Source organism: Mesoplodon bidens (genome assembly GCF_964165515.1).
Source record: "Mesoplodon bidens genome assembly, chromosome: 16".
NCBI lineage: Eukaryota > Metazoa > Chordata > Mammalia > Artiodactyla > Ziphiidae > Mesoplodon > Mesoplodon bidens.
The window spans coordinates 30437103-30451346 of NC_138173.1; the positions used below are offsets into that span (position 1 = coordinate 30437103).

Genomic DNA, 14244 nt, shown 5'->3' on the forward strand with positions numbered 1-14244 from the left:
TAGTACAACATTTTTCCAAATCTCATGTTTGTGTGATTAGAGAAATGCTCACTTATTTTTAATTTCTTATGCAAAGTGGCAGGTATTTAATATGCATGACAGTATTTTACATATAGTACTCATACTTTAGAAGAATGACTTATCTCAATGTGCCATGAATTCAGAAGGTGTAGTATAAATGGAAATTAGAAAATTTATCAGTGTTCAATTTTTTGGATACGCATTTCTATTCAGAATTTGCTTCCATTCAGCCATACATGCTATTTATCTTCATATAAATAGACATTTTAAAATAATAAATAAGTAGTGTTTAATATTGGTTAAAGTTTCGTTAGTATGGACCCTTATAGAAATAGTAAGTGCAAGGTCATTTCTAATCAAGATCTTTCTTAACCCTTTAGGAAAGCAAAAAAATATATTCATAAGGGAAACATGTTCAAAAGTGTTTCCCCATATTGAAATTAAAGTTCAAAAATAACATTCATTAGCACTATTTTTTTTAATATTGTTCTTTTTCTAGTACTCTAGTTTTACAAGGAGAAATTGTATCCATTAAGCTAATGCATGTTCTGCTTGAAGCTGCATCAGTCTTGCTGATACTCAGACACACTTCTGCTCCAAAACTGTTTTGGCCTGTTGGGCTAATGGACTTGAGTTTATCTGAATTAAGAAGATACCCTTTAACAATCTTTCTAATCACTAGTTTCCATTTAAACTGAGACCTTAACTGTCCCAGTGCTGATGCTAATAGCCAGGTGGGAATTATCCTTCTTATCATGACTTCTTCTAACTGATCTGAAAATTGGAATAAAATAGTTTTATTAGACTTGTGACTATTTCCTGGCACATGAAAAACAACAGGAAGGAAAAGAACAATACATGATATTCACTTTCTATGAATCCTTCTGGTTTTCTTCTCTTTCTAATTTACTTTTAAGATAAAGTCAAGTTTGTTCTTTTCATAAAGGTCTAATGCTTTCAGGTTTTAGAATATGAGATTGAGTTTTGATGAGGTTCTTTAAAACTTTATTTATTTATGTTTTTATTTTGGTAAAAGTCACATAATATAAAACATACCATTTTAACCATATTTAATTGTACAGTTCAGTGACACTAGGTACATTCACATTGTTGTGCAACTCTTACCATCATCCAGCTCCCAATTTTTTCAAATTCCTAAACTGAAACTCTGTTTTTAAATATAAATCAACTTTATTTCCTGAATATTACCTTTAAATAATAATGAATAAAATGTCATTTATATAGTCCATGACTAAATCTTTTCATTTAAAATTGTGTTATAGGGCTTCCCTGGTGGCGCAGTGGTTGGGAGTCTGCCTGCCGATGCAGGGAACAGGGGTTCGTGCCCTGGTCCGGGAAGATCCCACATGCCGCAGAGCAGCTGGGCCCGTGAGCCATGGCCGCTGAGCCTGCGCGTCCGGAGCCTGTGCTCCGTAGCGGGAGAGGCCACAACAGTGAGAGGCCTGCGTACGGCAAAAAAAGAAAAAAAAAATATTGTGTTATAATCCTTTGGATCTTTCTATGTTGTTCATAGCTCTCTATGTAACCCAAGAGGAAAGGGTATGGAGATGACAACATTTATCTTGAAATCACTGGCATAAGTTCTTTGTAATGGGAAACAGGTTCAGAGGCTGAATGAATAAAATTAAGAAACAAAGGAGAAAGGTGTTAAGTCTTTACAGACATTGGTACGATTATTTTTCTAGTCAAAAAAGTAATATTTAAAATTTTTTACGTGTGATGAGATATTTTTTAAATGTCATTAAATTCAGCCTGCTTACCTAGATGAAAACGATTTTGCTGTGTTGTCTTCATTAAGATAAACCTTTTCTATGATTAGTACAGAGACCATAGACAATTACTGAGGCAGCAAATGTCCCCTATAAGGAGTGAGACTACTTCATAGATTTTGCTGCAGTGATTCAGCTTTTCCATTGTAGCCTTGCCTTTAACACCAATTCCCATGATCTTTATTCACTTTGATATTATGTATACTTCTCTATGATCTATGTAAGGCTTGACTTTCAAGAAAAGATTTACAGTAGTGAAGCTCTAAAAGTTAAAAATAATGGGTTTCTTTACTAAGTGCATGCTTCTCTTACATGTAACAATTTCCAGGAGACTCTATACCTCCCTTTATGTCCTGCTGATTGACTAAAAGAAGTAAAACAGTCTCTACTATCATACAAAGTCTTGGCAAAACACTACACTTTACTTTTAGGAGTAGGATCTATGAAAAATTTCCATGTCTATACAATTTACACATAATTCTACAGCTATATTATACTTTGATATTTGAAGATATCTTTATAATTTTATTGTTTGGCTGTAAGAGACAAAATATAAGACAGTAGAAGAGTTACTGTAAATTTTTATTTAAGCAAAATAAATGACTGGTGACAATTAAATAACCTTTTCTTTATTTTTTTTATTATACACTTTGAGCTCTGAAGATCCAAATGTTAAATATTCAGAGATTTTTTGAGCCAGTTGTTAAACCATTGGCAGTTTCAAACTAGCCATGGTAGAAATATCTACACCGTGAAAATCAGCAAATGCTACAGCTTGGGGCTTGCCCCACACTCATCTTCCTCTCCTCCACCATACAGTTTACTAGCACACTATTGATTTTACTGCCAAATTCTTGTCAATATTTACTTCTATATTAGTTGCTGATATAAATGTCAGTTGTAAATTTTTATCATATACAAAGGACTACCTATAAACTGTCATTCATTAACAAATTTACTCAATAGTTGTTGAATTAAATGTCGACTTTTATTGTCATAATAGAAAGTGGAAATATAATCTCTTTTGTGGCTTATATTAATTCTGGATATTGTAAGATTTGCAGAAGTATTGTAGGACTTTCAAAACCACAATCAAGAAAAGTGGTAAATTTTAAATTTATGTATTATTTTTAATCAATTAGCCTATCTTAATGAATAGGAGATATTGAACATGTTTTCTTGTGTTTATTGGTCATTTACTACTTGGTTTCTTTTGTGAAATACCTGTTCAATTTTTGACTGATTTTTGTTGCATTTATTTTCTTCTTTTTACTGAGTTGTAAGATTCAGGAATGTAAAATAAGTTGTAATATATATTGAATTGTAAGACATAGGAGCAGCCTAGAAGCACATTAAAAGATGCTTGACATCATTATTTATCAGAGAAATGCAAATTAAAACTACAACAAAGTACTTCTATAAGCATATCAGATTGGTTAAAATGCACTTAATATTATGACCCTAAAATTCCACTCTAGATATTTACTCAAGAGAAATAAAATATATGCTTACAAAAAGACTTGCATGAATCTTCATAAGCCAGAAACTGTAGGTAATCCAAATATCCATTGACAGTTGAATGGATAGAAAAATCGTGGTATATTCATTCATTAGAATGTCATGCCTCAATAAAAATAATTTGATACATACAAAAATATGGATGAATCTCAAAGCATTAGGTTGGGTGAAAAGGTAAACCTCAGAACAGTGCATTCTGTATGATTCCAATTTTATGAAGTTTTAGAAAAGGCAAAACACTAATACATAGTGACAGGAAAGTTAGAACTAATCCATTTTGGCTGGTTAGGCAGTCTTCAACGTAATTCAATCTAATATGCGAACTTCATTGAATTTTGCTGTACTAGTCATATGCAGTGTAAAGATTTGCCATTGATATAAGTGGTATATCAACTAGTTAGTTATTGTCTTTTGACCCCAGGGTACTTAGTAAAGGCTTTCACCTCTTCTGAGTTCTGTCACTGTCCTACACTGAGGGCTACATTCTACTTTTTTTTTTTTTTTTATCTTACTGCTCAGCAGCTCATCCTTGTTTTAACACTGTTGGGCTCTCCTTGAAAAGATAATTTGGAGTTTCAATTTTTTTCTCCAGAACTATGCATATTGAAATTACTGTCAGCTCTTTTCCACAAAATTACTTATTTGGACTTAAACTGCTAGTTCCCTGAGTCAAACTCACTTTCCATTTTTCTTTTTTTTATTTATACAAAAGTTAGGGTAGAACCTCATCTTTTTCAGTTAATCATCTCATCAGTTCCATTCCTGACACTCCCTGCTTATTTTCATTATTCTCTGCTAGCTCAACAACTGTGCCTTGCAGCTGGAACTGAGGTAAAAAATGGTGGTTCACAAAGCATACTAAAATTATGCTTACAAAACAGTATCCTAGGACCTTAAAAAATGGAATGAGTTCAAGATTTCATAAACATCTTGGTGTATTAACACATTTAATTTCTAGATCACTAAACCACAGTGCCTTCAACTGTCTTAGATATGCTGAAGTTCTCACCAATCTATTATTTTTCTAATATAATTTAAATACATGTATAAATAAATGTTCTCTGATTTGCATGAAACTGCTAATTTATTTTAAATACCATATACCAAAATTATTTATCCATTATATGAAAGTGGTTCATTAAACATTGGTTATCTATATCTCTTACAGAAAAAAAATAAGAAAACTTGTGTATATGGGTCAACTTAAGGAGAAGGAGTCTTTTGGTGAGATTAGTGTTCTTCAAGTTCCTTTCACATACACAATAGTTACTGGAAAAGATGTTGAGATGGCAATTATTGAAGATAAGGGCCTACTTGGTAAATACATAAATGTCTTTTATTTCAACTGTTATACCATTCTATTTGATGAGTTTTTGGCAAGAGTAGATATATTTCACAGACAAATTGGGACACTCAAGTAAGTATGGGTGTATGTATGTTATTTACAGAGAAAGCATATCTATAGATAATCCCCTTTATAATTTCATAGTCTATCTGACTTAATTGTGCTACTTTTAGAATACATTAGCAATATTTTAAAAGACTGATTTTAAATTACTAAAATCTCTCTGCCAATTCCCAAGTTACCATTAATAGCAACGCTTTCTCCTTTTCTGGAATATATATATATATATATTTTTTAATCATTGCTTAAGTGTTTCTGGTTCAGGTCAAGTGTGTACTATCTTCCAATAGACCAAGTGTATATGAAGCTCCATGGATTACAGTATTTAAAGTTTTATATGAAATTTTATTTTATTTAAAAAATTTTATTGGAGTAGAGTTGATTTACAATGTTGTGTTAGTTTCAGGTGTACAGCAAAGTGAATCAGTTATACATATATCCACTCTTTTTTTTTTTTTTAGATTTTTTCCCATATAGGCTGTTACAGAATATTGAGTAGAGATCCTTGTGCTATTAGTTATCTATTTATATATAGTAGTGTGTATATGTCAAACCCAATCTGCCAATTGATCTGCCTCCCCACCTTAACCCTTGGTAACCATAAGTTTGTATTCTACATACGTGACCATACTTCTGTTTTGTAAATAAGTTTATTTGTTTCCTTTTTTTTTTTTTTTTAGATTCCACATATAGGCACTATCATATGATATTTGCCTTTCTCTGTCTGACTTACTTCACTCAGTATGACAATCTCTAGGTCCATCCATGTTGCTACAAATAACATTATTTTGTTATTTTTTATGGCTGAGCAATATTCCATTGTATATATGTCCCACATCTTCTTTATCCATTCCTCTGTTGATGGACATTTAGGTTGCTTCCATATCCTGGCTATTGTAAATAGTGCTGCAATGAACATTGTAGTGCATGCATCTTTTTGAATTATGGTTTTCTCCAAGTATATGCCCAGGAGTGGGATTGCTCGGTGCTAAGGTAGTTCTATTTTTAGTTTTTTAAAGAACCTCCATACTGTTCTCCATAGTGGCTGTACCAATTTACATTCCCACCAACAGTGTAGGAGGGGTCCCTTTTCTCTGCACCCTCTCCAGTGTTTACTGTTTGTAGATTTTTGCATGATGGCCATTCTGACCGGTATGAGGTGATAGCTCATTGTAGTTTTGATTTGTATTTCTCTAATAATAAATGATGTTGAAATTTTAGAGCTCTAGCGATATTAGAAGAATAATTGTGCAGTCACCTGTGATTGACCCCCCAAGCATTATAAATATTCAAATAGGATATGCAATTGAATATGAAATATAAATGGTTAAAAGATATAGAAATGTATAGAAATTAACATGGGTGAGAGATTTTCTTTAAATAAGCTCAATTAGAAATTTTTCCACATTACTTGTGCATGATTTGACTGAATTCTTTTTTCTGAATTTCAAGGTTTGTTTTAATTTTAATGTCTCAGAGAATATGTATGCTCTACCTTCTTAACTCTGATTTTGTTTAACTCCAAATTCATGTATCCATTTTTAATAGGTATACATTTGAAATAGCTTTGATTAATATTCTTTCCTTCTGTGAAATTCAAATACCAAACCCCTCAAGGTGCATATCACTTAAAAATAATTACAGACCACCAGTTATAGTTATAATATTCTCACTTGACATAGGCTAGGTTTTTCTTTTCCTGTACTAATTATGTTAACTGCTGCAAGGTAAATAAATACACTGTGGACTCTTTTATGTAAACCAACATTTCAAAAATGAAAGTGCTTCTTTCAAGCATGTATCAGAATCTTCTTTGCCATCCGACAAACTAAAATTCAAATAGATGGCGTAGTATAAGCTTTAGTTACATTTTTGTGTGTGTTGTTCATATTTTAAATTCCATTCTACATTTAGTTCATTTGAGACAGATGTTATAAAGCTACTGACATGTTTTGTGACTAATTAAACATTTAGTTTTCTAGTAATTCATTTTACAATTTTGTGGGTTTTTTTTTACTATATATAACAATCTTTTATAGATTAGAATGTGCAGGCAATGTAATCCACATATGAGAAAAAGACACTTTCTCAGGTATATAGTTCACACTCTATCTGCACCCATATAAAATACATTGAAGAGCCAACATCACTTAAATGATCCAGTTTATCAATAATATTTAGAAATACCTAAATGAAGCAATAAATTCATTACACCTCAACCTGGGATAAGTAGAACAGAATCCAAGAAACATAAAAGAGTGCATAAATGTTACATATTGTATCTGGAGAATTATATATACAACTATTTACATACAATCTTAGAGGAAGATGTTCAATAATTAGTTTGACAGTATTTAAAAGGACTTGAAGAGTGATTTCTTTATTTAGGTTGTTAACTTTTGGAAAATAGGAAATAACTTATTTTGTAATCTGTGTACATGCTTCTCAGATATTGCCTTGAGCATCTAAAGAAAAATGAGAACAGGGTTATTAAGTTTAAGCAATATAAGTATATTCTTTTTTTTATATAACGACACTGGTAATTTAGTTTATGAAGGTAATATATTTTTGTCCAGATGCAGAATTTATACCTCACGTCATTTAGATTAAAATTATGCATACCAACTACCTTAATTTTACTGATATCTGGAATTCTCATGTACCACAATATTCACTGCAGCACTATTTACAATAGTCAGGACATGGAAGCAACGTAAGTGTCCATCGACATATGAATGGATAAAGAAGATGTGGCACAAACATACAATGGAATGCTACTCAGCCATAAAAAGAAACGGAATTGTGTTATTTGTAGTGAGGAGGATGGACCTAGAGTCTGTCATACAGAGTGAAATAAATCAGAAAGAGAAAAACAAATACCATATGTTAACATATATGTATGGAATCTAAAAAAAAAATGGTCTTGAAGAACCTACGGTTAGTACAGGAATAAAGACGCAAAGTAGAGAATGGACTTGAGGACACGGGCAGTGGGAAGGGTAAACTGGGACAAAGGGAGAGAGTGGCATGTACATATGTACACTACCAAATGTAAAATAGATAGCTAGTGGGAAGCAGCTGCAACACACGGGGAGATCAGCTCAGTGCTTTGTGACCACCTAGAGGGGTGGGATAGGGAAGGTGGAGGGAGACGCAAGAGGGAGGGTATATTGGGATATATGTATACATATAGCTGATTCACTTTGTTATACAACAGAGACTAACACAACACTGTAAAGCAATTATAATCCAATAAAGATTTTTTTAAATTAAAAATAAAGCTTAAAAATGAAAAGAAAATACAAGTAAATAAAAATTAAAAAGAAAAATAAAAAAGATGAACAGAACAACAACAAAAAAGAGGTAGTAATATTTTCCTGTGGCCTTAGCTGTCAGTGTCTTTGCCCCGTCAGTGAGTCACAGCCAAACCCTACCTACACAGGAAGTCTTCCAATACTTCTAGGCAGGTCTATGGACCTGCTGTGGCCACTGTGGGGTTAGCTCAGACTCTGATCTTGCCTTACACCTGAGTGTACTTGCCCCCAAAGTCCACAGCCTCAACTCTGGGGACTCTCATTGTATATTCAGATATTCCATAGATGTATGGTTTACAAAGCCGATTGCTGGGATTTAATCCACTGGTGATGCAGCGGTATTCCATTTCTCTTCTTTGGTTGCACAGCCCCTGTGGTTCAGCTTTGGTTTACACCCCCTCTCTGCGTGTGGGCCTCCCTCAGGCATCTGTTCCCCTCCCAGGCAAGTGGGGGCAAAAGCAGCGGTGGATTAGGGCTCACTTGATCACTGAGGCTTGGGGGAGGAAGGGATATGGTAGTCACAATTAGGATGTGCGAGGAGTACCTGCAGCAGCAGAGGCCGACGTGAATTTGCAAGAGTCTGAGGTGCACCGTATGCTCACCCGGGGAAGTTGGCCCTGGATGGCAGGATCCTCGGCAGTAGCGGGCTGCACAGGCTGCTGGGAAAGTGTTGGCAGTGACCTGCCTTGCACACAGGACGCTTGATGGCAACGGTGGCAGCCTCTGTTGTCCGAGATAACAGCCGCGGCTAGGGCTAGGGCTTGCACTCACGTAGGTGTTGCCTTGCCATCTGTGAGCACACAGGCAGGAAGCTCCTATGGTGGGCCACCTATTGAGTACCCCACAACAAAGGTCTCCTGCCTCTCTGGGATGCCCAGGCTTTTTCCCGGACTCCCTCCTATCTAGCTTTGGCCCACTAGCACCTCCAGGCTGTCCTCACGCAGCCAATCCCAGTCCTCTCCCTGTGGTCTGACCTCTGAAGCCCAAGCCTCAGCACCCAGCCCCCCGCCACCCATCCCTGCCAGCAGGTGAGCAGACAAGCATCTCTGGCTGGTGAGTGCTGGTTGGCACCAGTCCTACATGTGGGAATCTCTCCGCTCTGCCCTCTTTACCCCTGTTGCTGCACTCTCCTCCGAGGCTCTGAAGCTTCCCCCCATCCCTGCTAGTGAGGGGGCTTCCTAGTGTGTGGAAACTTTTCCTCCTTCACAGCTCCCTCACAGAGGGCAGGCCCCATCCTGATTCCTTTGTCTCTTTTTTTTTTCTTCTTTTTTCTTTTGCCCTGCCCTGTTATGTGGGGATTTGCTTGCCTTTTTGGAAGTATGAGGTCCCCTGCCAGTGTTCTGTAGGAGCTGTTCCGCATGTAGATGTTTTCTTGATGTATTTGTGAGGAGGAAGGTGATCTCCATATCTTACTCCTCAGCCATTTGCCCCTGGTCCCCATAATACTTTATTTCTCCACAAATATGTGGTCTCTTTCAGTCTCTTATACTCTTACATATCAATAATGTATCCTATTATTAAAATTCCTAATATTTTAATGATTTAAGTTCAGTCAATTTACTTACATTAATTTTTCATTAGACTTTCAGAACAAGTTTCTCTCATTTTGTGAAATGGCATGCTTCCTTTTTAGGGACAGTGCAATTCATATTTTCTACTTTTCCTAGATTCCCAGAAAGAACATTGTCACTTTTGGGACTTCCCTGGCAGTCCAGTGGTTAAGACTCCACGCTTCTACTGAAGGGGACATGGGTTCGATCACTGGTCAGGAAGCTAAGATCTTGCATGCTGCATAGTATGGCCAAAAGAAAAAAAAAAAAAAAGAACAGTGTCATTTTGTCACTTTTGACTTTGTGGTAGCTTCCTTACCTAGATAAACTCATGTTATTATTACTTCGTTACTGTCCCTATTTTTCATTTCTGCTACTTTAATCAATTTTGTTATGATTACATATTTACTTTATAACATAATTTAAAATATATTTTAAATTTAAAAATATATAAGTGTATCAAGTATCTGATATAGAAGTAGATGGATGGATTATTTCAATAGTAAAAAGGCAGAATTTACATGTTTTTGATTAATGGGGTTGTATATTGGCTGGTATTTTTCTCTCAAGAAAAAAAAACAAGTGTTACTGGAAACTAGATTTTTTTGAAGATGATGATTAATGACCAGTACTACTTCTACTGACCCAGAATTATAGACGTATCAGCTCAATAGATTTAGGTGAAGCCACCAACCACATAGGTGATATTGAAATAGTTGACCCTGACTACAAATAACAGTTTGAAAGGAAGCCAGGCAGAATTTTGGCTTTAATGCATTATCACAAACAGAGTTCATCGTGCATCTTTTGCTTACCTGGACATGAAACATTTTGATAACAATAATTAGTTCAGTTTTAGTCTTTAACTTTCATAGGTTTTGAGTCTTCAGTCTTATAATTATATAAGACATTAATCATGAATTTCTTTTCAGCAAAAATTTGACAGATCATATAAAGTTTTAGGCAGTGTATTGTCTTAACTTAGAAAATGTTTTTTATTCTTCATAATTGAATTGTAATTGTCTCTAAATTAAAGGAAATTATTACAAATTTTTTTCTAATAAAATAGGAAATTACCAAACCTTGCCAGAGTGCCTTGCTGGTTTCACAGATAATACAATATTAATCAGATAGCAAGTTCAAACCTACCCCAAAATTGATGAAAGTCCTGTATTTTTAAAACATTGTTTTCAAATTAATTCACATAAAATTTCAGGCCAAATTTTTTCCATAAACCGTATGCTTCAGTATTTTTAGAAGGGTTCCAAATCTACATATACACAAATGTAATTTTATAAACTTGGATTGGATTGGATTATATAATTGGATTATATTTCTGATGTCTTAATATTTATATTGCAAACTCTTAGTTAATTATTGGAAAACAAAATAGTTTATACCTGATTAATTCAGTATTACAGCTTCTGATAATTCCAAACATGTTTTCATAGTATAGTATTTTTATCTTTTGGTTATTTATATTATTTGGCAAAACTAATCCCCTACAGAATACTGGTCTCTTACAAATAATTCATGAAAAACAAAATCAAAATATAGGCAATACTGTGTTTTATCAATATGTACAAGGCAGTCATATCCAACATGTATTATAGCTACTGAAATATAATAATTAAAGTGAATAGTTATTTTGCATTTTATATGTCTTGTTTCAGAGTGTTTTTCAAGAGTATTTCTGATATTACATCTTGTCTGCTAAATATTGACTGTCACTCATTTTTCAGGAAAACATTTAATTGAGTAAAATATGTCTTGTAAGTAATTCAATAAAATCACTTCTATGTACAGTTATGCACAAATAATGAAAATACTACATTTTAAAATCTGATTTTTAAACCAACATCCTAATAAGGAAAATTTCAGTAAAATAAATTATCACTGAGGATTTTTGTTCTCATTGCCAATATTTACTTCTTTTACCATGTTCTAGAACAATATGCCTGTGTGGCAGAGATTGACTAGAGGTTTAACAATCTCCCTTTTCTCTTTCTAAGCATATAGGAAGGTTAAATCCCAGAGTCTCTCTTGCACTTAGGTTGGAGACATGTAACTGGCTCTGGTTAATAAAATAGAGGGAATTTGTTACAGCCTGGCCATGAAAGATATTATCTTTCATGATCTCACTCACTGTCTGGAAGTGAAGTGTTCCAAGATATCAGAATCACATGATGGTGGGAACTTGGACTCTCGGATCCCCTTCTTGGATGGAACTGCCCATAAGAGTAGCTCAGCCAGGAACATCAATATTAGACTTGTGCAAGTGACAAACATTTGTTGAAATAAGCAACCAGATTTTAGTTTGTTATAGCAACTAGCAAGTGCTACCCTGAGTCTTACAACTGGCAACAATGCAATATTTTCTGAGGAGTTCTTAGAAAAGTAAAAGTTTCCAAATTAGGACATAAAATAAATATGTCTTTCATTATAATTCTTTTATTCTTAACATTAAATAGTACTCAAAAATAAGTTCAAGGCACATTTGGGAATAAGAAAATATATGTGCATAAAGAAGATATATGCTAAGTTTTAGAATAAGCTTTAGAATTATTTTGGTATATTTTTATAATAAGAACACTGTATATACAAGAGATGGAGGAAACAAATTCAGCTCTTTTAAAAAAATTAGTACACTTAAAAATCTCCTAAAAATATTTTTAAATCAGCTTATCGTTTAGTTACATATTTCCAGAACATAACATGTGCCCTAGAGTATACTGTGTGGTGTCTGTTAACACACGAGAGGTAAGTAGAATTTAGGACATTTCAAAGAGAAAGCAAAAAGTTAGACAAATCAATAATCAAAATTAACCCCAATAGACTATGTCAGATAAACATCCACCAAGATTTAATAGAAAATGACCTAGAAATATTTGCAGGCAAGGTTATCTGTAAATCTACTGAGAATGTTCATGATGGTCATCTTTTCCAAAGGCATAGAATTCACTGTAAGCAAGTATTTATATTCAGTATAGTTGTTACACAGATACTCTTTTCTTTGGCTATTATATCTTAGATACTGAATTAAGGCCATTAGATTGAAATATCAGTTCAGAAACCATTCCAAAGTCTCAAAGAAGAAAATGAAATACATTATAACATGTAAGACAAAACTTTCATCCTTTATTTAATTTTTAAATGTCTTAGTGCATGTAAAATCCCACAAAATTGCTTGTAGTTACCATATTAGAAGGAAAATTTGAGTTAAAACTTTTAAGGTTCATTCCACAGCCGTACTTGATTTCTTCCTTCATACTTTCCTGATTTGTTTGTAGGAAATACATTCATGATCCTATGTCCATCTATTTTCAGACCTTAGATCTATCTATTGGAAAGGTGTTGGTAAGAGATATGTAGATTTCTTGGAGGAGGAATTGCTCTTTCTCTGTAAACATTTAATAGCTTATCATTTAATTATATGTTGGCTGAAATGTAGGAAATTATGTAAGGAAAGGAATCATAACATCAAATAATAACAGAGATGATATTTCTGTGGCTGATGAGACTTCTGTGTTGTGTGTTGTGCTGTGCTACTGTGATAGATCTTTCTGATAGGCTCATTCAATCTTTAAAACAACACTGGTGTGTTGGTATTTTATTGGAACTGGTAAAATAAGACAAATTTGAAAAAAAATAACAGAATATCTAAAGATAAATTAACAAATATATAAACAAATGTTCTCTACAAGGATTTAGAACTAAGGTGCTCTGGGAATGTAGAATTTGCTGGGACTTGAGAGCAGACTAAGTCAGAAAGTGAATAGGGAGAAAGCAGATACTCAGTTGGTGAATCTGAAAAGTCAGATTCAGGAATCAGGAATGCATAATAAGAGAATAAGAGTTAGGACTCCAGAGAAGGTTATCTGGGAGGCACAACATCAGGAAATGAGATTAAAATTGATGTGGAAAAATGGGTGAATATCTTGTCAAGGGGCTTGAAAAATCAAAATGGAGCAAAAGCAATACAATAGAATTTGGTAGTTTGCCGAAGTCTTTGGTGACTGAGATGCTGTCTACATATTTTTACAGAGTATGGTCAGCTTCCAATTCAAAAGGTGAATGAGTGTAACTTTGCAGGCAGAGAATGTTCTTGTCACCTGGTCAGAATGAGTCATTCAAGGGAAAATTAGAAAGACACCTTTTGCCATCTTTTAATTTGCAAATGAGGGTTAAGTAAAGGATTTCCAAATTCAGCCATCCATCCATCCGTTCATCCATCTATCATTTGGTCAGTTAGGAAATAATTTTGAGCACCTGCATTATCCAGGCATTCTTCCAGGTGCTAAGGGAATGACATCTGAAAAGAGCCCCAATCTTATCAGTTCATATTATGATGAGAGAAGAGATAGACAATACACAAGTAAACACCGAAATGGGAAACCCAATGATTATTTCAGATGAGTGTGAAAAAAATAACAGGTGATAGACTAGAGAATCCTTAGAGATACTTCTTTAGCTGTGGAGTCCCCTTCCTCTCTGAGAAGGTTACATTTGAGGTAAGACCTACATGTTGAAAAAGAGCCAATTAGTAGCATGAAGATCTGGAGATGAGCATTCTAAGCGGAAGGAAGAAGTACAGGAACAAACGTTTTGAGAAGGGAACAATTATGGCATGAATATCAGAAAGAAGA

At 34.1% G+C, this 14244-nt stretch overlaps 1 protein-coding gene across 1 annotated transcript in view; it reads left to right on the forward strand.

Moving 5' to 3' along the window:
* The window catches only part of CNBD1 (cyclic nucleotide binding domain containing 1), a gene marked incomplete at both ends in the record, with an annotated part of 392779 nt that overhangs the window by 328404 nt on the left and 50131 nt on the right, over positions 1–14244 (forward strand). Inside the window, 2 exon segments of the mRNA XM_081214229.1 lie at positions 2815–2932; positions 4498–4646. Of these exon segments, the coding sequence (XP_081070355.1) occupies positions 2815–2932; positions 4498–4646 (267 nt within the window).